The sequence below is a fragment of the Camelus bactrianus genome, chromosome 7, assembly GCF_048773025.1.
Source record: "Camelus bactrianus isolate YW-2024 breed Bactrian camel chromosome 7, ASM4877302v1, whole genome shotgun sequence".
Lineage (NCBI taxonomy): Eukaryota > Metazoa > Chordata > Mammalia > Artiodactyla > Camelidae > Camelus > Camelus bactrianus.
Window position 1 is genome coordinate 23,755,348 of NC_133545.1, and position 26,790 is coordinate 23,782,137.

The 26,790-nt window shown below is 34.1% G+C and overlaps 1 protein-coding gene across 5 annotated transcripts in view; it reads left to right on the forward strand.

The window, feature by feature from the left end:
- Positions 1–707: 707 nt before the first annotated feature.
- Positions 708–26,790, forward strand: part of POT1 (protection of telomeres 1) — a 78,258-nt gene continuing 52,175 nt past the window's right edge. Inside the window, exons 1-7 of one of the 5 annotated variants that reach the window (XM_010947582.3) lie at positions 708–836; positions 1,601–1,739; positions 4,646–4,718; positions 8,071–8,162; positions 18,125–18,238; positions 19,013–19,060; positions 19,832–19,946. In XM_010947582.3, coding sequence (XP_010945884.2) covers positions 1,617–1,739; positions 4,646–4,718; positions 8,071–8,162; positions 18,125–18,238; positions 19,013–19,060; positions 19,832–19,946 — 565 coding nt within the window. In that variant the 5' untranslated portion in view covers positions 708–836; positions 1,601–1,616. Of the gene's footprint in view, positions 837–1,600; positions 1,740–2,673; positions 2,693–4,645; positions 4,719–8,070; positions 8,163–18,124; positions 18,239–19,012; positions 19,061–19,831; positions 19,947–26,790 lie in introns of those variants that run through there. The other 4 variants (XM_074367138.1, XM_074367139.1, XM_074367140.1 and 1 more) reach the window with 4 other exon arrangements.

Below are 26,790 nucleotides of genomic sequence, written 5' to 3' on the forward strand. Positions count from 1 at the left end.
CTAAAATATAGTTTCTTTAACTATAGTTAGCCATTTCTTCCTGCAAATATTTATGTGCAGCAGATGAATCAGTTCAAAATAGCTTTGGAGATATGTAATTCTTTATTACACTACAGTTTTGCACTGAGGTGGTTTCACTTTAACGGTTAGAGGCATAAATCAAAAATTAGCAGAGGATTCATATTTAACATGTCCATCAATTACAGCATAAAATCATAGCCATATAAACCAGTGAAGAGGTTAATCAAATCTGTCTGAAAGTAGCATTACTCATTGGTGGAATTATTTCATTGTTAACACTATATTTGAGCGCTTGCACTTAACGGGGAGAGAACTGGCGGGTAAAATAAGAGCCCTGCCGGTAGGAGCGTCCAAACTACTAAACGTAACCTCAAATCCCGCCCTGGTTTTGGAAAGGCTTCTCATTGGTTACAGGATTTAGGTATCGCTCAGCGCACCGCTCCCGCCTCCCCAGCCTGAGCCTCCCGCCAGGCTGCCGAAATTGACGGGGGCGGGGCTAAGAGGAGCGGCGGGAACTCCGTGGGTGGTGAGGTTTTGCTGCCCCACGCTCCCCCTGGCGCCACACCCTCTAAGTATTCCGTCAAATTCGGGGGCATTTTAGCCCTAGAAAGCAACGCGCAATTCTCCAGGGATGCGGGGGGGAGGGGCATAGCCTAGCGAGCCTGTGCGCATGCGTGGGGCGGGGGTGGGTTCGCTGGCGTGCTGGCGTGCGTGTGACGTCACGGGCGCGCCGGTCTCAACTCTTCCTAGTTTCTCTTTAGACGGCGGTTGAGTCAATTTCCAAGTAGATTTGGAAGTCTTTCCGTAGGTACAAGGTGAGTGGGGGCCTGAATCAGTGTTATGAGGAGACTGATTTAGTTTAGATCAAAATTTGGAGGAGTTATTGCAGAGAAACCCTTCATACTTGTCTTTCTCGTGAGTCTGCTGTGTTGAGCATCTTTTTTGGCGTTTTATGAGCAGCTGAGTTGAATTAGTCCAGGTCCCCGCCTTAACGCCTCTCAGCTGGCTTGGAGAGGGTTGATGCGCACACACTAAAATTAATTAGCGACACTAGTGCGTGTCCCAGTCGAAAAGTTTTAGGAAAAAGATTGAATCTGCAATGCATAAGTTAAATAGGCGTTTCTTTCGGTTGCATAGGAGCTGGAGGGAGAAGGCAGCAGGTATGTTTTGGAGCAATAAGCGTTCGATGTATAACTTGCGTACACAGTGTTAAAACTGCCAAAGGGATTAAAAAACAAAACCAAAACTTTTCAGCCCCCATTCCTTTCCCTACAATAGCTTGTACGTTTTAAAGCACAGTGATGAAGGAAATTGTTAGTGCAGTTTTCACAGATCCTTAAAGTAACTTTTAGAGATACTTCTTTAAATACAAAACGACATAGAAATGGGTTGGGTTTCAGTGTCTTAGGACAATGCTGTACTGATCCTTGTTATAAAGTTATGGAATAATCCACCCGTCCTCCCTCTCCCCCAACAATGATGAGTAACTAACTTAAAGGAAAAGCAAAACTAAATCAAAGAAGTTTAAAGCAAATTATTGATTACAATTTGGATAAAACACTGGTATTTTTGTTTTCAGCAGTAAGCTATCTGATATGCCACTTGAATTAATAAAAGAAGTCAGTGGAGTGCCTGAAGTTGATCTTTTAAGTAAATTTCGCAAAGTAGATTTCAGATCCCTACAGCCAGGTTGTGATTATAGCAAGACATATATCCAGGTAAGAATTCTCATAACTCAGAATTGTTGTCTTTTGTTTTTAGTAGTTGGATTATCATGTACCTTGATGTGGTTTTTCTTTGAATTTCTCTTGCTTGTGGGTACTTGAGCTTCTTGGTGCCACAAGTCAATGTTTTTCATCAAATTAGAGAAATTATTGGCTAATGTTTCTCGGATTTTTTTTCTTACTGTATTATTACTCTCTTCTTCTGAATGTCAGTTACATGTATATTGGACTATTTGATACTGTCCTTCTGGTCTCTGAGGTACTGTTTCTTTTTCATTTCTTTTTTTTTTCCCCCTGGCTCAGAGCCATTTTCAAATTGTGGAATTTCTATTGAGCCAGCTTTAAGTTCACTGAACCTTTTTTTGGTCATATCCAATATTCTGTTATTCATATTTAGTTAATTTTTAATTCTATATATTTAAGTTTGAGACTAAATTAAGAATGACGCGAAGGAGGTAGAGGCCTTATATGTAAAACGGGTCTGATAGTTTACTTTCAAGACTCCCTACAGTTTATAAGAGCAGCCCCACTGCATTCTCCTTTGGGGTGAGGGTAAGGCTTCTGGAATGGTTATGAAAGACAAACTTGATTAATGCCTTCCTCCCACTATGCCTCCTGATGTCTAAGGAGTTCCTTTCCTCAGGTGCTGGGGGGGGTCTCTCCCTAGGTACCTGAGGTTTTTTTCTCTCTTTGCATTGTTGTGAAATCAGCGTGTCCTATTCCAGTAACTAATTTCTCTTTCTTCAGTCATCCCAAACTCGTACCCATATCTTTCTTCCAGTTGGATCAGGTGCTTTGAGTTTAGTTTGATTAATCTAATTTAATTGGGTTGCAATTCTTTTGACAGCTTTGCATCTTGGTAGTGTGTAATTCTTTCTTGCTTTTTTGTATGCTCCACAGTTTGTGGATGTAAACAGTGCATCCTGTGAAGGGCAGTGGAAACTGAGGTCAGTAAGTTTTTATTCCTGGAAATATGCAGGCCTTTATGTTAGGCCTTTAAGCGTGGTGTTTTGAGTTAAGCCGGTCAGGAGTTGAGCTAGGCTGGGGATTTGTTATTGCTCTGGTTACTTCAATGTGGTATAGGTATTAAATTCCTTTGGAGTTAGTTTGTATTTAGGTTGGACAGAGGATTTTTCCCATTGTGTCCCCCACCTTTAGTTTTAGGTCTTTCCTTTGTGCTTCATCTCAGGTAAGGTTTCTTTCCCAGCTCTCGTACTTCTGTCCCACTGGTAGCCAAGGTTACTTTTTGCTAGACACTTGTTGGCCTTGTGATGAGTGGATGTTCCCTGTTGTGATTAAGCCTAAGTCTTGTCAGGTAGTGTGTCCCTGGGTCTTGAGGGGGAGGCCTTCCCACTGATGACGCCCCGTCCCTCACTGTAGGTCTGGTCCTTGCACCTGTGTACCTATTCTGCCTGTCCTTAGAAGGGGTAGAAGGTATTGTTTCTGTCTTCCCCTTTCAGTGTAATCGGCTTTCACCAAAGTGCTAAGGTTCAAAAGTTTCTTGCCCTTCTGCCAACAGTTGAAGGACTGTTCTGAAAGAAAGATGGGGAGGAAAGCTCCAGGCGAGGTTTCCCGCCTTTCGTGTAGTAACTGCCACCACCATTGCCCCTACTGGCCTGGACTTGCAGGTTTGTGGAGGAGAGCTTGCAAGTGGGTGTGAATTCCCCTTGTGTTCGCAGCTCCCAGAGACTCCGTTATCTTTTAGCCCATACTTGGCCTTTAATAACTCATTAAGGATGTTAGATGAATTTTTCTTACTGATATCAAGCAGCATTTGCCCTTTACCACAGATAAGCAGGTGCTTACTGCCCTTCTCTAGTTAGTGATCTTTTCTTTCCTTAGATTTCTGGTTAATTGGTTGCTATGTGAACTCAACTCACTTGCCTCCCATCTCTCACTGGAGGTACTGATTTCTGGTTAGTTGGATGCCTTCTGACTTCAACTCTCTGGTGGGTCAAGAAAAATTTTGAAATGTGCACATTCTCCAACTTTTTGTTCTCTCCAGTTTACTGCCTCCTAGTTGAAACTATTTACCTTTATTTTTGACTGAGTCATTATGCACTGCTGATAATCAGATTTTTTTTCCTCTGATTCCTTTCTTATAAATAAAATTGATACATGAACATAGCTGTTGTATTTTTGTTGGCTATATCAAAGTTATTGGTGTGGAGATACGTGTTATAGGATCTATTTTTAAAATTTATTGAATAAAGAAATTATGTTTCTATGTGGAAGTTTTCAGAGTCCCATAATGTATTTATTCATAGGATTTAAACTTTAAAGCCAGAAGAAATTGTAGAATCTATCCAGATTGAATACTTAGTTTTATCTGAGGCTCTGATTAAATAACTTTTTTTAAGCTTAAAAAAAGTTACTTAATCAGAGCCTCAGATAAAACTAAGTTACAGAAGCTAAGTCACAGAGCTGAGTTACAGAAGCATAACAAGGGCTTAACTATACATGTGCCTTAGTCCATTGATTAGTCCACAGTCCTTATTTATGAGATTATTGTTTTGTACTTTTAAACTTTTAATACGTTTTAATTTCTTCTTGGCAAACTCTTCATTTTTTTTCTTTAGTAGAGAACAGTATTACAGGTTAAAATGAACCAGAAGTTTAGCTAGTTCATCTTTATCTGTAAAATGAAGAGTTGATAATATTTAATAAGATAGTTTAAGAAATTAAATTATGAACCTAGAATATTTTTAGGTCCTCTGGTTTTTCTCTAGAAAAATCACTTTCATCATGCCTTAAAAATAATGACTTGGACACTTAGACATCGTACTTTGATTTCTTGAAAGATAAAAGTCTTGCTTTAAAAATTATTCTAATTTTTACTTATATCTTGGTGTTATGCTCTCTTTTGGCTTTTCTGTGTAACTATTTTTCTATTATTTCAGGGAAAACTTTCATATATCTCTTCTTTAACTTATGGTGGAAACAGAGCAGCTGCCTTGAAGATTGGACTGCAAGGTATATGAGAGAACCATTTCTGCTTAACTTTTTGCTTGTAATCTAGAAATGAGTAACTTCATGTATGTCTACATAATACACATAAGCACAAAAATGATTTCTAATGAATAATACATGCATGCTAGTATAAAAATCTATAGAATGAAAAGTTATTCTTTTCCTCTCAAAAATTTTTCTCCAAAGTCCATCCTTCCCCCTCTCATTGCCTCTGTTTTACTTCAGATTCCTTTAACATCCTATCTAGATTATTACAATAGCTAACTCATCCTATTACTTCTAGTTTCACTAATGTGACTCAAATGGTTTAGCAGACGTTTAAAATGCTACTTTCAGCATGTTATTTATTACCTAGGTGTAGTTGCATGAGATAATTCCTTCTCCCTAGTAACCCTAAAGTAATCCTAAGCTAGGGAGAGCAACCATGGAATACTTGGGGGCCAAAGTAGATCTCATCAGAAGCCTGAAATTAGTTGAACGAATGAAGAGTGGTCTATGGCAGTGAATGGGAAACAAACTGAACTACAACATTTCTACAACGATTGAAAATCAGCTATATATCAGACACAGTTCTAGGTACAGCAGCAACCAAAACAAAGTTCTTACCTTCCTGGAGTTCACATTGTACGGGAGTAAATAAATTCAAATAATCACAAAAAGTAATAATTGATCAAAATGTGATTTGAAGAAAAATAGAGCAGGATAAGATGGTATGCTTGGTATATTATCCTTTTTATATATTCGTAGGTTTGACTTGCTAATATTTTGTTAAGGATTTTTTCATCTAAATCTATGAAAAATATGATCAGAATCTGTCTTATAGTGATTTTGACTGGTTTTGATATGAGGGTAATGCTGTCCTCAGAGGAGAGTTGTTTATAATTCCTCTTCTATTTTCTGGAAGAATTTATCTAGAATTGTTGTTTCTTCCTTAGATGTTTGTGGAATTCACTAGTAAAACCAACTGTGCCTGGAGTTTTCTTTATGGGAAAGCTCTAACTCTAAGTTCAATGTCTTTAATTGATAAAGGGCTATTCAGATTATCTTTTTTTTCTTGAGTAAGCATTGGTAGTTTGTGTTTCTAAGGGAATTTATGTGTTTCATCTTGGTTGTCAAATATATTGGCATAAAGGCATTCATAATACACTTTTTATATGCTTCTGATGTTAATAGGATCTGTAGTGATATCCCATTTAGTGGATTAGATAATTTGGTAACCCCTCTCTCTGTTACTTTTTCCTAATCATTTTGGCTAGAGATGTATTTTATTGATCTTTAAGGTCAGATTTTCTTTTCATTAATTTTTCTGTATTTTTCAGTTTTCAATAACATTTTCTTCTCTGTTAATCTGCTGTTAAATCCAGTCAGAGTACAGTTAACTTCTAATATTATATTTTTCAACTCTGAAAGTTCATCTTGAATTTTTTCATATCTACCAGTTCTCTTCATCTGTTTTCTTCTTTCTTGAACATGTACTTTCAATAACTCTTTTAAAAGCCTCTCTGGTAATCCTATTATCTCTGACATTTCTGGGTTCTTTTCTATAGATTCCCTGCTACTGTCACCCACACACGTGTTTTTTCTTTCTACATGGTTTACAATTTTTTACTGTGTGCTAGACATTTAGAATTTTATATTATCAAATGTTGGATTTGTCTTTCTTTAAATATTATTTGTCTTTATCTTGGGATACTATCAATTTTCTTGGAATCAGTTTGATTAGCTTTGTTAGTGTGGGTCTAGAGCAGCCTTTATTTTGGGGCTGATTTGGCCTCATCACCAAGGAAATACCTTTATGACGATTTGACTATGGGCTTAGTGTATGAGGATTCCACTCTGGCTGATTGGAACCAGAATAATTCCCAGCCCTGTGTGAGTCTCAGAATTGTGCTGTCTTTTCCTTTCAAATGGTTCTTCCCCTTCCTGGTATACTTTTCTCCCATGCATTTGGAGATCAGTGCTCAACCAAAGACCCGAAGGCACCCATCTCCAGAGCACTCTGTCTGTGCTGCTCCCTTCCCTTTCAGCGCTCTGTCCTGCAAACTCTCGCCACCTGGCTGTCCTCAAATCTGAACTCTTCTGAGTTCAGTGAGGCGACTGGGCTTCCTTTGGAGTTCACCTCCGCTTTCTGTATTCTGGAAACTCTCCAGTAAATGAGCTAGGGCTGTTGCTTAGTTTTCCTTCTCAAAGAGATCACTTTCTTGCACTTCCTGTTGTCTAATGTTTGAAAACAATTGTTTCCTATTTTTTTTTCTTCATTTTCTAGTTGCTTTAAGGCTGGAGAGTAAAATCCAGTCCATGTTACTCCCTATCATGGCCAGAAATAGACATCTGATAGGTCATTTAAGATATTAAAGAAGTATGTTATATTTTAATTAGAAGCCACTGTATTTTTGTTTGGTTTTGAGGAACATTAATGTTTCAGGTTTTTTTATATACTTGTTTTGAGGAGTTGGATGAAAGAGGTAAGTGAAAAGAGGCAATAGGCAGATGTGTGGTAGTTGTTTCTTTGCTGGTGATAGAAGAGCAGATTCGAGGGTTGTAAGTTACACAAAGAAGACTGCAAGTTTTGGAAGGATTTTTCATGTACTTCACAGATGCATGAAAAATCTGATGTGATGGCAGTTTCTTAGAGTAGCTGAATGTTTGAAAGCTGGTAAGAATAAAACCTCCCTCAGATGATACAATAATTGATGGCCTTAGTTCAGCATTTGGTTCTAGGACGTGACCTCTGGGGAATGAAGATAATGGAGATTCTCTGCCAAAGCTTGGAATATCCAAATTAGCTTCCTTGTAGGATATTCATTTCTCATTTTCCAAGTAATTTTCAACATTAAAATCACAGATCACTCAGTCTTTACACACGCATTGCTCTTTTACTCTTCAGTATAGGGATGTTGGAGGAAAAGAACACACTGGTCTGGATTAAAAGTTAATATACTGGTAATTGTATGTTACTAGAAGTTCAGTAAAAATGAAATATTTGCAGAGCGATACACTATAAAAATCAAGTAACTGTATCTTACTCAATTTCTTTTGATTATAAACATGGGAAAATAAATTGAAAGTGATCATCATGTGGTGTTAATGTGGTATTTATAGAAATTTATAAAAAATATTCTATTTGAAACTTGTCATAATTTTGGTTTTAATGCCTAGTAGCATTCTGTATAATGTTGTTTGCAATACTTAAGGTATTAGCGTGAACTAAAAGTGAATTATAAGCATTTTAATTACTCTTCATAATTACATTTTTTAGTAACTGTAGTTTTTAGAATTTAGTTGTCATCAGGTTTCCTGTGTCTAAAACTTTTGTATCTAAAGCATTTTTCTCTGTGTGTGTGTTTCTCTGTAGAACAAGAAAATTCAAATTCAGAGGTCAACACCATCAATGTATTATTTTTTGGAAAATTAGCAAAGGACTGTGCTAAAGTTTTCTATAAAGGGGTAAAATGTTTTTATATTACTTTATTATCTTAGAAATAGATTTAGACTTATCAATGGTATTATATCTATCCTATAGACCATTTTTTAGAGATTCTTTATATATTTGCAGGTGTATGAAAAATGATAATTAAAAAAGCAACATCTTTAAAATTGCGACACTCCTAAAAGGTCAATAAAACTTATATTGACATAAAAAGGAACAATTTTTCCTATCACTTAATTTTAATTATCAGTATTCAATAGAATGTCTTAAAGATGTGTACATTTTCTCCTCAATTAAAAAATAATTCTTGTAACTAAAAAATAATGTGAACTATAACTCTCTAGGTTTATGATATTTTCTATAATTATTTTAAAAATAAATGTCCACTAAATCCTCAACAAATTAATGCCTGCTAAATCCCCAACCAAACCAAACCAGCAGCATATTAAAAGGAGTAAACACCATGACCAAAGGGGATTTATCCCGGAAATGAACTTGGGATCAACAGAAGAAAATCAGTTATTGTAATACATCACATTAATAGAGCAGGGAAAAAACACACAAATGATCTCATCTTAATTGATGCAGAAAAGGCATTTGAAAAATTCTACACACTTTCATAATCAAAACAATCAGAAAACTAGGAATACAAGGGAACATCCTCAATATAATAAAGATCACTTATGAAAAGCCCACAGCTAACATCATACTCAGTGGTGAAAAACTGAAAGTTTTCCTCCTAAGATCAGGGACAAGCAAGGATGCTTGCTTTCACCCCTGCTGTTCAACATTGTACTGGAACTTCTAGCCAGAGCAATTAAATAAAAAAGAAATAAAAGACATCTAAATTGTAAAAGAAGAAGTGAAACTATCTCTTTTCTCAGATGACATGATCCTATGTATAGAAAATCTTGAAAGAATCTGAAAGAAAGCTACTAGAGCTAATATGTGAATTTAGTAATCTTGCAGGGTGCAAGATCAACACACCAAAATCAGTTGTGTTTATATATGCCTACAGTGAACAGTCTGGAAAAGAAATCATGTGAACAATTCCACGTAGGCTAGCATCTAAAGGAAGAACATACCTGGGAATAAATTTAACCAATGAAGTGAAAGACTATACATCAAAAGCCAAAAAACATTGCTTAAAGAAATTACATGACACCTAAATAAATGGAAAACATACATGTTCTAGGAAGCTAAGTATTTTTAAGCTGTCAGTACTACTCAAAGTAACCTATAGAGTCAATGGAATCCCAGTCAAAATTCCAACAACTTTTTTTGCATAAATAGGTCTATCCTCAAACTCATGGAGTTTTGAGGGCCCTGAATAGCAAAACAATCTAGAAAAAGAATAACAAGGTTATGCTTCATGATTTCAAAACTTACTACAGAGATATTGTAGTAAACAGTGTGGAAATGGCATAAGGATAGACATACATATGCGCCAGTGGAATAGAATAAAGGGTCAAGAAATAAGCCCGTATGTCTATGGGTAGTTGATTTTTGGCAAGGGTACTAAGTCCACTCAGTGTAAAATGATACAGCCACTGTTGAAAACAGTATGGCAGTTCTTCAAAAAGCTCAGCATAGATATACAGTATGATCCAGCAATTACACTACTAGGTATGTACCCAAAAGAATTGAAAATACGGACTTAAACAGATATTTGTATGCCGGTGTTCACTGCAGCATTATTCAGAATGCCCAAAAGGTGGAAACAACCCAAGAGCATCAGTAGATGAATGGATAAACAGTGTAGTGTGTATGTACAATGAAATATTATTAAGCCATAAAAAGGAAAGAAGTTCTGATACGTGCTACATCATGGATAAACCTTGAAAATATTAATGCTAAGTGAAGTAAACCAAACACAAAAGGACAACCATTGTATGATTCCGCTTACGTGAAAATGTGTAATTGGCAAATTCACAGAGACAGAAAGGTTAGAGTTTACTAGGGGCTGTGTTTGGAAATAGTGGTGATGGATGTATAGCATTGTGATTGTAATTAGTGCCAGTGAGATGTACACTTTAAAATAGTTAAAACAGCAGGTTTTATGTTATTTATATTTTGTCTCATTAAAAACAAAAGTCTTCTGTGTGAGACTAAGGCAACACAGATACGTAACAGAAAATGAGACTCCTTTTTGATCTAAATCCTCTAGAGTTTCACTGTCCAGTAGAGCTATGCTATGATGGAAACGTTCTGTATCTGTGTTGTCAGTATAGTAGCCACTAGTTATATTTAGCCAGTAATCACTTAAAATGTGGCTAGTACAAATGAGGAACTGAATTTTAAACTTTATATTGTTTTAATTGATTTAAATTTAAATAGCCACCTGTGGCTAATTGTACTGTATTGGGCTAACACATCTCCAGAAGAATTAACCACTATTTGATGTAAAATCTTACAGATTTTTTTCTGCATGTGTAGTAAAATGATTTAGAGTTAATTTTCTTTAAGAACCACATGATATCTTTGATGTTAACTGTAGATCCTCTAGATATGTGCAAAACCAGATATGGCAATTAAACTAATATCGAACCATATAGCTATTAAACATACTGTTGAGTCATTGATAAGTCTCCGAATAAATTGTTTAAAGTTAGACCGTGTTTCGAAAATGATACCGTGGGAATATGATATATGGTTTCAATCTTTTTTGATTTATGGTTGTTACTAACAAGTAAATGACATGGGAAAATACAACAGTTTCTGCAAAACCATGCCATCAAATGAGATTGTACTGTGTCTCTTTTTTCATTTACCTTCATTTAGGTTCAGTAAACATTTATTAAGGGCTGACATTTTGCTTGACACTGTGCTAGGCTCTGGAGAAGCGAAAACGAGTAGGACACAGTACTTGACGTTATGGAGCCCACTGTCTCTAGTCTAATGGAAAATCATTCAATGGCAGTGACTGTAATAGAACTGGAATAGCGCTCTCAGTAAACTGACTCGGCCTGGAGGATTTAGGGGAAAACATCGAACAGTAGGCACTTGGTTTTATAGTGGAACATTTTGTTTGTTAGGCTTCAAACTTTTTATTATGAAAAACTTCAAACATAATATGTATATCAAGTGGTGAGAATTACATAGTGAATGTCCATATACCCATCATCTAACTTCAGCAGTTATCAATACATAGGCTCTTATTTCATTTCTTTCATCTAATAATTTTACTGCTGTAAATTATAGGGAAATATGAGGAATTCTGTAATTTAAACCATAAAAATTTAAGTATTTGAAAAAAGCATCCTAAAATTATATACATATATATATATATGTATATGTGTATACACAAATGAATACATACCATGGTACCATTATACTATTGAAGTATTAGCATCAGTTTTTATAAATCATGAAATATCAATTTATTCATGTATATATACACACGTCTGTGTATGTATCTGTCTTGCTGTCTGTTTATATATACACATAAACACAATTTCATTATTATGCCTTAAATAATTTAACAGTAATTCCTTCATATAACCAAATATCAAGCCAGTGTTTCAGTTTTCCTGATTACCTCATAAATTATTTTTCAGTTATTTTCTTCTGTTGGGAAGAGACTAAGGTGGGGAAATCAGCGTGGAGAACTTAACAGTAATTCAGAAGCTATCCTGGATGTATTAAGACCAGAACTAAAGCATTGATTGAACTGACAAAGAATTGATAAGTTGTGTGTTTGTAGGTTGCAGAAAAGTAGGTTTCAGTGTTTGAGACGGTATTTACCATGTAAGTCTGTAAGAACATTTGCTCCTTGAGTTCTGAAGTTGAATTTTAAAAATTCCTATTCTGAGCCAGGGCCTGTTTCTAGGCACAGGTGATCCAAATAGACAAAGTTCTTGTCTTAATACACTTTACTTTCTAGTGGCAAAAATCAGACAATAAACAAATAAATACCTAGTTTTTCGAGTGGCAAACAGTGCTGTGGAGAAAGTAAAACAGTGGAAGAGAGAGAAGGTGTGAGGAGAAAAAGGGGAGGAAAGATGTTTTTCTGTGGTGGTGAAGGAGCAGAGACTTGAGAGAAATGAAGAAGTGATCCTTCAGATACTTGGAGGAAGAGTGTTCTAGGCCAGTGTTCTAGCAGTTACAAAGGCTCTGAAGTATGAGGTCATGTTCCAGACACAGCAGTGTCTAAATCCTAGCAGGGATGACCTGGAACAAAAACCCTTGACTCCATTCAACCTTTAAAATAAAAAAATCTTTAAAGATTAAAGAAAAATTTCTTTAATCTGAAGATTAAAAGAGTAACTAACTAAAGTTAATTATTTAAAAAAATCTTAAGATGGAAATAATAATACCTACCTTTCTGGATTGTTGTCAGGATTAGAGATAAAATATATTTGCCACTGGCACTTACCAGGAACTCTGTACATGGCAACTATTATTGTTGTTACTCTATTATCATCTCACTGTAACTAGAGATGGCCCCAGTCGGGGAGAGCAGGAGAGGGGAAGGACTTCTGAACCTGAGCTCAGGAATTTGGCTTCTGGTTCCTGCTTTTCCACTAGATGAGTATTAGATTTTGAGTAACCATTGACTATCTGCAGATCTGAATTGAACCAAGTATAAAGTGAGGGCATTGGATTAGCTGAGAATTCTGAATAGTTCTGGCTTAGTATATTTTCAAAAATTGTGATCATTTATAAATAATTCAGTGGAGAATTATTGAGAAATGGTGCTAATTTTTGCAGAACCTGTGTCTGTGGAGACTAAAGACCCATTCCAAGGAAACTATCAGAGCAGCTACTTCTTTTTTTCTTGTATAGGAATTTGGGGACTACATTGCCAAACTCAGGTTTTGTCTCTTGCTAAAGTTTCTGTGAAGAGGTGATAAATCGGTTAATTTTTTTCTAATTTATATTTTGAACAAATAAATGAATTAGTGTAGTGATTTTTTTTTCTCTCTGAAAAATTATTAAATCAGCATTACATCTTAAAATCTTACTTTAGAATTTGAGGAAATAAGAGAACTGCCGTGCAATTCATGTCCTAAAACTCCTAGGACAGTTCATTAGACTGTTTCTCTCAGAATGATAACTAGGGTGATTTTCGATGCAATTTAAAATTTTTTGATTGAGGTATAATTTGCGTATGGTTGGTATGACGCTGTGGAGTTCTAGAGGCAAATATACTAAACAAGTATTATCTGACAGAAAAGAGACTAGGAAATAAAGTATATAAAGCATGTATACACACACATACACAATCATACCTTTAATTAGGTATTCATTAAAATAGAATAGAACTATACATCTAATTACTACTTGTCAGATAACAGGATGTTAATAATGGTAAGTCAAGGGGTTTCTCCTTTAAAAATGTTGAGAAGACTGAAGTCACAGTTTACTGTAAATTCTTTCTGGGTTTAAATCCACAAATGTTGATCATTGGGGAGGTCTAATATTATTAGGCTATTTATTTTAGAGTTCATAGTATTAAGTTTAAAGATTGTTGCAAGTCAAAGGTAAAATTTTTTGCATAAAAGAGTGAATTTTCTAATCTAGTTCTTACATGTTCTTCTTTATCACTTGTTCCCTTAAGATTAGTTCTGTATTTGAATACAACAAAAAACCCCAGACAGTTTTGCTTTGGTAAATTAATGATACATTTTTCAGGAATACAAATGCTTTAACTGAAACTCGCTCCATATGAGGCATTTTTTTCAGTTTTACCTTTCATTTAGAAAGAGTTTTAACATTTAATATGTAGATATAAAATAAGAAATACTTTCCCAAAGAATTTTGGAAGTTTTTTTTTAATTTTATCACAAAACTGTCAAAAGTATAGACTTTTTTAAATACATTTTTTTTTCCCCATCCCTGTAAGATTTAGTTCTGAAAAAGAAGGTAGAGCAGTAGCTGTCAGTGGAAGTCAGGAGATCCGATTCTTGTCTTGGTCTACAACTAATTATTTGCATGTGACCTTAGGCTGTTCATTTAGCCTCACTGGCCCTTATTTTCTTATCTGAAAAACGAAGGTGTTAGATTTCATGATCTCTAAGGTCCTTTTCAGTTATAAAATGCTAAGATTCTATGAAGTAAGTTTTGTAGTAGTTGTACAGTTTAAGATGTAATGAAGATACATTTTATATATGTGTGTGTGTGTGTGTGTGTGTGTATTCATATATTTAGTTATTCTTTGAGTTGTCCAAACACTTGTTGAATATTTTTTGTCTTCTGTACTTGATGTCAGACATCTTAACTGATTAAGACAGGTATGCACCTTGCCATCATGGAATAGTGTGGAGTGGAGAAGAATGGAATTAAACAACTGTTATTTAATTAATTATTTTATCCAATTGTAGTATGTACTAAGATTGAGTAGCAGAGTGAGAGAAGTAGCAGAAAGAACGAGCACAGGGGTCCTGGGAGAGCAGATCAGTAAGAGAGAACAGCATTTACAGAGGTCCTGAGTGAGGATCCTTGGAAAGCTGAAGAATTAAGGGAAGGCACAATTCCAGAGTGAGTCACACAAAATATGGTTGGTGAGCTGGGTAGGCATCAGATCATAAAATAGTTTGTTGACCATTTAAAGATTTTGATTTTTATGCTAATATTACGTAATTACGTCCTTGGTGTTAACATGGTCCAAGAGATGCTAATACCTATGAAATGCATTTTTTTATATTAGAAAAGCATTTTCTGTCAATCACTGCACTGTCATGACATCAGGTCTGTAGCTTTTCCCTGTACCCTTTCACTCTGTAACAGTGTTTTAAGATATGATAACCTAATGGTATTTTCAAGGTCAGGGTAGTAAAAATTACTTAATGTTTGTTAAAGCCAGAAAAGTTTTTCTTTTTGGATTATCAGTTTCATATTTTCTTTGCCCTTTTCCTGCTTATTAAGTGTAATGACTGGAGAATTTTTAATAGTTTATCCATTAAAAATTAGCAAATGAATACACTAATTTTGTGGTTTACATTTTTGTTACCTGTTGATTTACTTCCTATATCACCACTGGTTGTGTTAGCATGTAAAAACCATTTGTTTAAATGCAAGTAAGTTGTTGGATTTTTTTTTCCTTGTAATTGTTCATTTTTAAAGAACACATGTTAAAAAGACCTGTACTGATTTCATTCATTTTCTCTGAGTCTGGTTTGCGGTAGAAATATTCCTATTGGCTAAATTAATTGTTTAATGATGAGGATTCACTCTTTCTAAGGCACTGTGACACAAAAAGGAAGTGACCCCTTTACTGGTATGTGAGAATCCTGAGTTAGTTCAAAGATTTCAGTCATACCAAGTGTGTTTTAACTCAAGACATTCATGCGAAGATAGTGATTAAAGCCTTATCATTTTTAGTAACCTGGTTATGATTCTCGGGCTGGTTCCTTAATACTATTTTCGTCAGATTGAGAGATGCCTACTCTGGTATGTCAGAATGCTGCACTCTTCCCACTGACCTGTGTCATTCCCATTCTTGTTTGAATGGCTTCAGTATGCTCTTCTCAGAAACTTAGAACAATGCATATTAAATCTCATTCTCAACTCAATCTAATGAATGTTTATACAAACTAGTACAGCCTATTGTATATTTATCTTTCTTATTCTCTGTATTTGAATTAATTTGAAAGCCAGTATGATTAACAAATTCATGGGAATGAGTCTAAGAGCCATTTAGTTTTTCCTCTCTTTTATTTAGATCTGTACTTCAGTTTTTACCAATGTTAATTAATTTATTCAACATATGTTTGTTGATCTCTGGTTATGAACAGAAGCCTCCACCAGTCACTTGTAGGGGTTTTTCAGGTAGATAAGACATTCTTAGTCCCAATAATTTTATAGAGTTTTCAGGGCAGTAAAAAGACTAAGAAAAGTTTACAAGTATACATACAACATGAAAAATATTGAAATGCTGACTAGGAAAGTTCAGCAGAAGGAAGAATTATTCCTTCTTCCTTCTTTGGGGTACAATCTAATGGAGACCTCACAGGGAAGAAGCATGTACAGCCCAGATTTCAAAAGATAGGATCAGATAGGTGCAGAAGAGAAAAATGCTATTTATAATTAGTGGGGGCTCAGAATACGCAAAAAATATCTGTGGAAAAGCACTGGGCATACAAGAATCTGATTTGTATAATATTGAATGGAAGTATATGGAGATAAAACAGGCAAGGTCACATGAGATCACTGAGGGTCTTCAGTGCAATTTATATGTGTATATTCAAATGTAAATTCATGTTTATAAATAAATGTCATTTTTCTTTTCTTAAAATGTGTTTTTGGTTGTTATTTCCGTGTTTTCAAATGTATGCTAGAGGAAGAGTTGTAACTTTTTAACTGAGTTGTGTTGCTAATGTTAAAATAGAATAGTTTTTTTTTTTCATTTTGATGTAAGTACTGATATCCTGCTTGTAATGATTTATTCTTTCTCCATCATGAAAGAAATACTATTCTTTAAAAGTTCAGATTATACAGAAAAATAGAAAAATGTGCATCCCTACCACTGACACTTGCATTTAGTGTATTTATTTCGGTATAATATTTATGTTTAAGACATTTTTAAGTGAAATAGAAAATAACATGAGATAGGTTATTTTTTGTACTTTGAAGAGACTTTGGAACTGACAAACCAATGACTTCTCTACTTCTGTTTATCTTCCTATGTTAGTTTGACTAAACAACTTTAAATCTTTGACTAAGATCATAAATTTTCATTTAAATCAGAATATACTGGTCTAAAGTAAATTGACAAAAATTGTATATTTTTCAGTTTTTAAAAGTAATTATTCCAGAAAAAATTTACTGTTTGTTTTATTCCCCTTTAAAACTGCCTAAAACATGGTAGAAACAGAAACTCTTCAGTGAGAAGGAAAATTTTATCCATTTAACTTTGAAGAATTGTGGTTATTTAGCATTAACAGCACATACACTATTGTGTTTGCAGTCTCACTTGCAGAAAATAAATGCAGAAATTAGCGGAGTTAAAGTATCTGGATAGGGCCAGAGATTTTAGAAAGGCATTTTATGATCCTTCCTTTGATTCATAGACAGTTTATGGAGAGCCTACTTTGTGCCAGGCCCTGTAAATACAAAGCAGAATAAGACATGACCCTTGTCTTCAGGATTCTCACAGCCTAGTTAATGGATCTAAATAGAGAATCCTAGGGATTGACACCACACCCTTGTGTGTGCAAAGCAAAAATCACTAATGGAGAAGACTTCCATTTGGTAGAGATTAAGATTATTGAAGGAAGCTGCCTAAAGCCCAGGAATCTCAGTGTATCTTAAGGTTTTGGTGTTATAATTAGAGGATATTTTATATATATATATAAAACACGTATATAATGCAGCAAGACAAAACTCATTGAGTGTGGATGTTCCAGTATTTGAAAAAGAAGGAAAGGGAGATTTAAATAAAGAATGAGAGAGGCAGGAATAAATGGAGATTGGCTTCTTATTTCTGTTACAAATCTAAGTAGAAAGAAAACACCTTTGTTCTTTTTCGTATGCAAATGAAAATTTCTCATTTATGTCTCATACCCTGGATCTTTATGCACATTTATTAGCTTTGTAATGAGAATTTTTGCACTAATGACATGTCTTTCTCAATGTAGTCTTTCTGAGATTTAATTTCGTTTAATTTCCATCCTGTTGAATCATCACTGCCTTTTCATTGTGTTTATCCATGCAGACTTATTCACATAAATTGAGATAAACATTGATTTTTGAAGTCCCACTAAAGAAATAAAAATTTCTAAGTGGTTTAGTTAGTGCGCTCCTGGTTTGCAAAGTGGGGCAGTGTACTTAACTGTGGTTACATTGCTGAGACCCTTTTACAGGAGGTGGTAGTTTCAATCTTATATTCAAAAAGCATTAAATAAGTTTAGGCTAACCAGTTTTTCATTTTATAGAAACGATATTTTCCTATTTTTAAACAGTAATAAAAATAAGGATCTATATGGCATTCAGACTTACAGGTATTTTGATGATTTAAAAATTTTTTTTTCCTATGTAGGACACCATTGCAGTGGCTGGATTTGTTGTTTTGACAGCATCTGCATCTACAAGCAGAGATAGTAAACATTGCTTATTTTTGAAAGCATCTGAAGACTTCAGATCAACTGTTTATGTAAATATGTAACTTTTAGTCTCTAACCATATTGTGGTTTTAATGAGCTAAAGTGATGGAATCAAAGTAGTTCTGTAAATCAGCAGATAAACTCTTTGGTCTGACTGAATTATTTTAATTGAATATTTTAAGTTTAAAAAAATAGAAATCCTTTTCTTGCCTTTGTATTTAAAGTGAATCCAAGTAGAAGAGAAAGATCCTCTAAAGACAGTTGTTTGTTAAATTTTTAAACTTCACAGACACTCTTGATCTTATTCTTGGCAGTTATACCATCAGCCTCTTTTGATGGTCGGCTTGATTTTACCTTAAATTGATCAAAGGCCCCTCTTTAGATAAAACTGATTTCCTCCTATTTCATTCTTATGAAGGTGTCCATCCTCTTCCTCTCTTCACCACCCTCTCCCTCAATACTCCTTTGGAGACTACCTGTTTGGTCAAGGCTGTCAGGTAGAGAAGTAGAGTTGCCCACAGAGCAGCATCTGCCTGGTTTTTGGTTTTTTCTTTGTTTTGGGTGGTTTTTTGTTTTTTTTTTTTTAGTCTATACAGGGTATTGGCCAGAAGTGATCCTATGATATTAAAATTAATGATTTAAACTGAAGCTTAGCTTAGACAACTTTGTATGTGTTACTCTTAATTTAATTTGTAAGCCATAACTTTATACTATTCTAGTGAATTTGATTATTATACAGTTAAGTGTATAGTTTTATACAATTAAAGCTCTATCATCACATTGGACATTATTTATATACAAATAAACCCTCTTTTTTTTTTCAGGTTTATGTTAAATGCGTCAGAGATTTTTCTACTGAATCAATGTCTTTGGTAAGATGATAGTCATTTTAATTTAGAAATGTACACTCCCCCACCCACATACACACATATATATGCATGTATATATTTGATCCACTTTGTAAGATTTCTGCGCAAGCCCTGACCCTATTGTGTTTGACCTGAGGGATCAGCTTCCTTGGAAAAAAATCAGTGAATTCATTCTGATGTGATTTTTAAATTTTTAACTCTTAGTATGATAGGTAACTTTATTTCCAATTGGGAGTGAAATGGGTGGGTGATGGGACCAGATGTCTGAACCCTTTTCAGGATTGTTTGACTAATATGCAGACATATCCTTGTAAATCACTTCCCCTCTGTTTTCCAAACGTATGTACAGTTATTTCAGAATTTTTTTCTTTTATTACCATTTTTAATGTCTTTATATCATTTACAATCAAAACCTAGGTTTATTTAGGTCTTAGTAAAAATCTTCATAGCAAAATAGAAAAAAAACCATATATATATGCCACCAGTTTTGAAGTGATATTAGTTAAGGTTAAAAACCAGGGTGAAAATCTCTTAAACTGTATTTTTAGAGTTGTTTACAAATTACACCATTTATAATCAAAGTTACTTATAAGAAAAGCTAGTTGGTTTATATAGTAACCTTTGTAAGCTGTGCATTTCCTTTTTTTCAGACAACCTCTTTTTAGACACTTAAAAGGAAAAGCTGCAGGTGGACTTTCTAACTTACATGTTTGATCATTACATGATTCTAAAGTCTAAATACTTAATATTGATATATTCACTGTCTTTCTCTAGGTTCAAGCAACACATTATGTATATACACCCCTGAATCAACTCAAGAGTGGCATGATTGTCAATGTCTATGGTGTTGTGAAGTTCTTTAAGCCTCCATATCTAAGCAAAGGAACTGGTAAGTATTAAAATTGGTCAGGATTTTAATGGACTGGAACTGCTGTATTGGTTTCAGGAACACAGCTCCTTCAGTACCCTGTCTTAGAAGCTCAATTCTGGTTTATAATTGTCAAACAATATTGATACAAATTTTTTGGCCATTTTTATTTACAAAATAAATATGAACATGGTTTTTAGGTTCTAAAGAAAAAATAAAGAAAAGAATGCTAAATAGCAACATGACAGCATATGAAAGTATAAAATAGCATATGAAAGTATAAAATAAGCTAGAAAAGGTAAATTTATAGACAAGTACAGAATACTGTAATAGCACAATGACATTATGTAGGTCATTGTAATTCTGGTATAGAAATTAAAAGACAAAAGTATAAAGCTATCTATAAACATACGTTAGTGGGTACATAATATAAAAAGATATAAATTGTGATGTCAGTAACAAAGTATGTGTAGGGGGCAGCAAAAGTGTAGAGCTTTTGTATGTGATAGATGTTTATTTTTTATCAGCTTAAGATAGTTACAACTGTAAGGTGTTTTATGTAAACTTTGTGGTAATCAAAAAGACAGTACCTACAGGTGATACACAAAAGGAAATGAGAAAGGAGTCAGAATATGTCATGACAGAAAAAAAAAAATCAGTGAAACACAAAGGAGGACTGTAAGGAAACATGGGACAAAAGAGCTACAAGACAGACAGGAAACAATTAAGAAAATGTCAATAATAAGTTCTTCCCTATTGGTAATTACTTTAAATGTAAAATGTTTAAACACCCCGGTCAAAGGACATAGTACTTGGGTTTTTTTAAAGATAATTAAGAAGGTATAACCTATATAATAATGTAAGCTTTTAAACAGACTAATGTGTAAAAGAATGAATCAAAAAACATGAATTTCAGTTTTCTGAGCATTCATATAGTTAACAGACAACACACTTTGACCTTGGTTTAATTCAGTTCATCTAGATTTAACATGTATTACTCTTCTAATTTGAAACAACATCGTTTGTAAAAGGCATCATTGTTTTATCTGTCATTAAGAAAAGAAAAGCGATGCTTCACTGTTAATTGTAAGGTGTGAAAAATCTGAAACAGTGGTGGTGTTGATGAAATAGTCTTTACTACATGCCAGCTGCTGTGGCTCATGCTGGCAACACAAAAATGTTCTCCTTGAGTTAATATTTTTTCAAGATTTTATTTATTGAACTATACATATGCAATTTCATTGTGGCATAAGCTCAAAGTGTACTCTTTGGTGGGATGGTTAGAGGAAGAAGTCTTATTTTTATGTGGTCAGAAGACTTTGTTAATGTGTAAAGTCAAGACTTAGTTTATGTGAAAATGACCATGTGAAGACTGTTAAATCTAGAGATGAGAATAGTTTGAAACAGGTGGCACCTAAGTTAGAAGATGACAAAGGGATGTTTTATTGAAAAGCCCTGATTTCTGTTATTTTAGCAGGAATGGAAAAATTAAACAGTAAGTTTGAAGCAGAGAAATTTTTGTTTACATATAAATTTCTCAAATATTTTCATTCAACTTTACTTTGTTCCAAAGTCTACATTCCATACCATAGCATACCATTCAGCATACATTTGCATACTTTCACCTTAATAATTTCTTCTCAAGGTCTTATTTTTTTCCCCCAAATCTTTCATTGCCCATTCTGAGAATTGGCTATAAAGGTCTAATCACTGTGATCCTCTTCAATTTCAAGTGTTATCTGTCCTTTCATTGGCTTGCCACATTCAGGAATAAGCTACATTATTGATAATAATATCCATCTAACTTGGTGGAATATATAATTTTAAAGCTTTTTTGCACTTGATATGTTGCAAATTCTTACTGTTGAAAGTTTTCAGTAAATTAATCAGCAAATACACAATTTTCAAAAATAACGTAGAATGATAGTATTATAACATAAAATGATAGCTGTGTTTAAAACATTGATGACTCAGTATTAGTTTTAAGTTGACATTAGACAGTGTAATCATTTTCTTCTGACAGTGTTATTAAATCATATATATAATGAAAGCATGGGGGAACTATAATAGTTATTATATATTCATATGCATCTTTATCAGATATGTTTAGTTAGATCCAGTTTCTTAATAAAAAATTCATGAGTGGTAATAAGCCAACTTTTATTACAAAGATAATGTTTCTCTATTTCTTCTGAGATACTAAATTAAAATGAATGTCATCAATTTAATCTGAGCGTATTCATTGAAACTCTAAAATATGTCTTAAGATAGAGCAAGATCTCTTTACTGCTAGCAAGATGGTAACATTTTAAAGCTATCTGTCTTAAAATTTTAGTTACACTTAACGTTTTTATTTCTGTTGATAGAGCTCATCGTTTAGCATGCTGCAGGAGAGTCAGGCAAATAGCACTGATTTTTGTGTTCAGGAAAAGATCAATTTCATTAGTATTACCTCTAAGAAGCACTGGAACAAATGTACAGGAGCAATCCACAGCTGTGCCTCTACATAAAGCAATATTATTTCAGAAATACAGGCCACAACCTAAATGTTACATCTTGATGTACATAATAGTCATGTGGAGGAAAATTATCTTTATGCAACTCAAATTTAGGTAGATGGAAAAGAAATTTCTTCTGTTATTTATCATTAGCTAGAATTTTTCATTAAAATTCATTTTATAAATGTTAAATTCAGTGCAATAGAGGCAGTTTGGTGCAATTTAGTATCTTTACGTCTTGACTAAAATTTCTCTTGAAGACTGCTTCTCATCCTCAGTAACAGTGATTACACATGACCTGAGCATACTGCTGTCTTATTTCTGTAGCAAATGCTTTATTTCCCAAGCTTTATAGTCAATTTTGGAGGAATTGTAGCTTTTATTCTTGGAGAAGTCTGTTAGTCCTGTTATTAAAATGACTAATGATACTCACATTCTTGTTTATTTGTGATGAGATTCATCATGAAAACTGAGCCATTCTCAAAGGTTAGGGAGACAATGTATATTAAAAGATCATTGTATATCAAAATTGATTTTGTTAATGACTCATCAGGGTACATAATATGGCGTCTTTCATATAGGAAGGAAAGCTTATTGCCACTTTCTTCAGATTTTGAGATTTTATTGCTATTATCTTTGAAAGCTTCACATTTACTTTTGCTTTGGAGAGCTGGCTAGATAGAGCTAGGTTTTCTGCCTTGCATAGTTAACATTGGGCAGATTTTTTTAGATCACGCATATAAAGGTTTAGATCGCACATAGTTTTAACTTTGTCTCAGATTTTAACAAATAGCTCAGTGTATTTTTAGACTTCTACTCTGTTCTTGCTCAATAAGGTAAATGGAGGCAGGCCATAAAACATTTCCATCCAGGCTTGTTAATAGCATAGGGTCATGCTTACTTGTTTAGTATCATAATGCCTGCTCACTCTAAGCAAGTGGGAAGAGTACGGGGAACCTGGCTTGTGCTTACTCTCCTAATATTTGAGTCCAGAGGAAGGGAGAGAGAATAGTCAAAATATCTGCATCTTCAGTTTTCACTGCTCACCTCTCCTTTTTTTGTTGTTGTTGTTGTTCTTTCCCCAGATTTTGAGGCCCTAGAAGTCCCAGCCTTTTGTGCCACATAATATGGCACATGACTGGTTCCTTCCCCAACTTTCCTCCGGAATGCATTACCATGCTAGATTATTTTCATACTTCACCTCCCTTCAGAATTTCTCCATTTTAGAAAAAGCAGCTTGGTTAAACTGAGCAGTTTTTTGTATGTTACAGTGTTTCTAGAAGCAGGCTTTTTCTCTTGCTCTTCAGTTTCTTAGAAAAAGGACACCTGTTTTAGCTATTTACTGAGCATTATAATCAAATTACTAACATTTTGTCCAAAACATTAGACTTCTAAGAGCTCCTGTCTGTTTTACTTTTAGTTCTTAGGATAGAGTACTATGAGATAGAGCCATAGGATTTCTGCCTTTTCTTGTTCTGTAAAACATCCCACCTAACTCTGGATTGCTGATTTTGTCTGTGTGAAAGTACTGTTTTCACTTATGAGACTGACTTGCCATTTATCTATTGATGTTGTACAGCTAAACTGTTTGAATATTTTTGTTTGAGTGAGTCATATTGGTTGCCTATTAATGATTATGTAGTTACTGTCTTTTAATTTCTTAAAGCATAGTAATAAACTCCCACATATTCCACATTTAAATGGTTGAAAAAATTTTATTAATTACTGAGTAATTAATGACTCACTGGTGCTCCGTAAGATCCAGGAGTCTTTCTGATTCATCAGAGAGAGACATTAAAGCATCTAGTACAACATAAAATTGTATCTAATATTTCATAATAATTTTTATTTTTCAAAATTGATAATGTTTCTTTAGAAGTTTTAACCCTTTTGCAGTCCTACACCTTTATGAAAAAATGACGACAGCTAGATAGCCTGCCTTAGAAAAATGCACATGCATGCATAAGGACTTAGACATACAGTGTCAAAGGTTTGGTCCCCACTGCCTTTGAGTCTCAGATTGCAAAATCCTGATCCGAGGCATGTTAATACTCAGTTATTTGAATATTTAGTTAATATCAAAACCACAACATACATTTTGGCTTAATGTATGGCATTTGAAGCAAAATAAATAAATATGTAGTTCTGCTTTTCAGTTCACTCATTTGTTCATTTATTTAACAAACATTTATTGAGTACTTTCTATAAGCCAGGTGTTAGACATGGGGACATTCAAAGATTCATGTCATTGTGTCTACCCTCAAGAAATTTACATTTATAGTTAAGACAGATAATCCTTACAATACAATGATTATAATTATTCATGATTTCGCTTTGGTTTTAGTCTTCCCCCCAATTTACAAGACTCTACTTGTCCGTTTTATTGTTGACTGTGTAAGATGGAATCTTCATTGTATAACATACCATGCTTTTCAAATCTGTATTTTAAAGTTGAATGATGGACTTACCTTTTATGTAAGATGTAGGTTGTGGTTTGGGCAGGCATGGAGTTTTCCATTTCCCAAGAGCTAAAAATTTGCAATGTCTAGTTGAGTGAGGAGAGACTCTTCTCCAGTGCTTAGCTATCTTACTTGCAGGAATTGAGGACATCCAGGGCACAGCTGATCATCACTTACCCGTTTAAGGATTTGGAAAGGTGAACTAAGCCTCTTTCAACACTATTTTCCAGCTATTCTGTCCATGCCATTAGGAAGTAGGTTTCCACTTGGAGAATGAAGGTGGAGAAGAATCTTTATTCCCCCGTCACTGAACCTTTGTATTGTTTGCTTTCTTGTATCAGGAATTACTTCTTTAATGAACCCTGAGGCTTGCATCTGGCTTATTGTCTATATCCCAGGATTTTCATAACCTTTTCCTCTAATGAATTATTAGCTTGTTTATTTAGGATGTTACCCTTAATGTTTTATGAGTTTATAATTTGAATTATTTTAATGAATTATAAATTCAGTAGTTTTCTCATTCTTTTCTTGAAACTTGTGGTACATTCTTTTATTCATTCAATTAAAGAATGTCTTTGCTAGCCTTGTGTAGCTTTGTTTTTGTTGTCTGTAGACTCATAGATTATTGTGCATAGGTAAAATGACTCTCAGAGAGTTTACAAGTGAGGGAGACCTAAATGTAATCAGCTAGCTAATAGAACGCACAGTTTTATGCCGTGGCTAAAGGAATAAGCAGAATGCTTTCAGAGTGGCAATGGAGAGATTAATGCTAACAGGGGAAAGGTTCTAAGAGACATAGCATTAGAGCTGAACTTTAAAGGATAAATTGGATTTTGATAGATGAGGAAGAAGAGACTAATATGCCAGACTTTGAAAAAAGTGACAAAAGTTGTCAGATTTATAATGAAAATGTGAACTTCTCAAAAGCTAATGGCTGAAGAAGTTGACTAAATATAATTATAATCAGTAGGTTGTCAGCAGTTTATTGATGCATAGTTTTCTGCTCTTGTAGCAGTCTTTTTCAGGGATCATTATGAAGGACTATGATACTTTTGTGGTGCACGCTTTGTTTATATTCTAGAAGAATTTTTGTTTAAATTCTGTATTTAACTTATGGTTTCTATATGTGGTAAAACTGACTCATTTAGATTGTATTGGTTATATATGCATTTAGCAGCTTTATTTATATGGTAGAACTGTCATATAGTTGGCAATTGGTCTTTGAAAGATTGTGTATTCAGAATTATTACAAATAAGATGTCTTAAGTGGCATTCAGTGGAACGCTTTGTTACATCATGTAAATGGATTCTAGTAATACTAGGTTCACAAAAATTAGTTTCAAGTTACAAATTGTTTTGATTTCCTTCTATATTTTTAAGATTTTCTTCTGCTTCAGTATATTACTTTCCCTCCCAACTTTGTATATCTTAAATTAAGAAAATAAAAATATATTCTCTTCCTTAATTTTTGGTTTGGTTGTTTGTCTTTTTTCAGTGATTTCTGGCAGCTTCTTATATAATAATGATAATCTCTTTTTTGTCACATATGTTACAGATGCTTTTCCCAGCATTTTGGTTTTGTACTGGTAGTTTTGAAATACAAATGTTTAAAATGCTTGTGGAGTCATAATTTATTTGTTTGCTTAAAGACTTACCCATCAGAAGATGTGAAAAATACTAGCCTGTATTTCCTTGAAATTATTTTAAGTGTTTTAGAACAGATAGTGCATGTATTGCATGGAATTTTGTTTTGTATGTAGTGTGCGGTGATATAACTTTTTGTTGGTAACTACCTTGTTTCAAAATCATTTATTAAATTATATGATGTGTAAATCATACATAATATCTATACCTCTGTATAGTGATTTGTGGAACAATACCTAACAGAGCCTGGGGTGAATTTTCTTC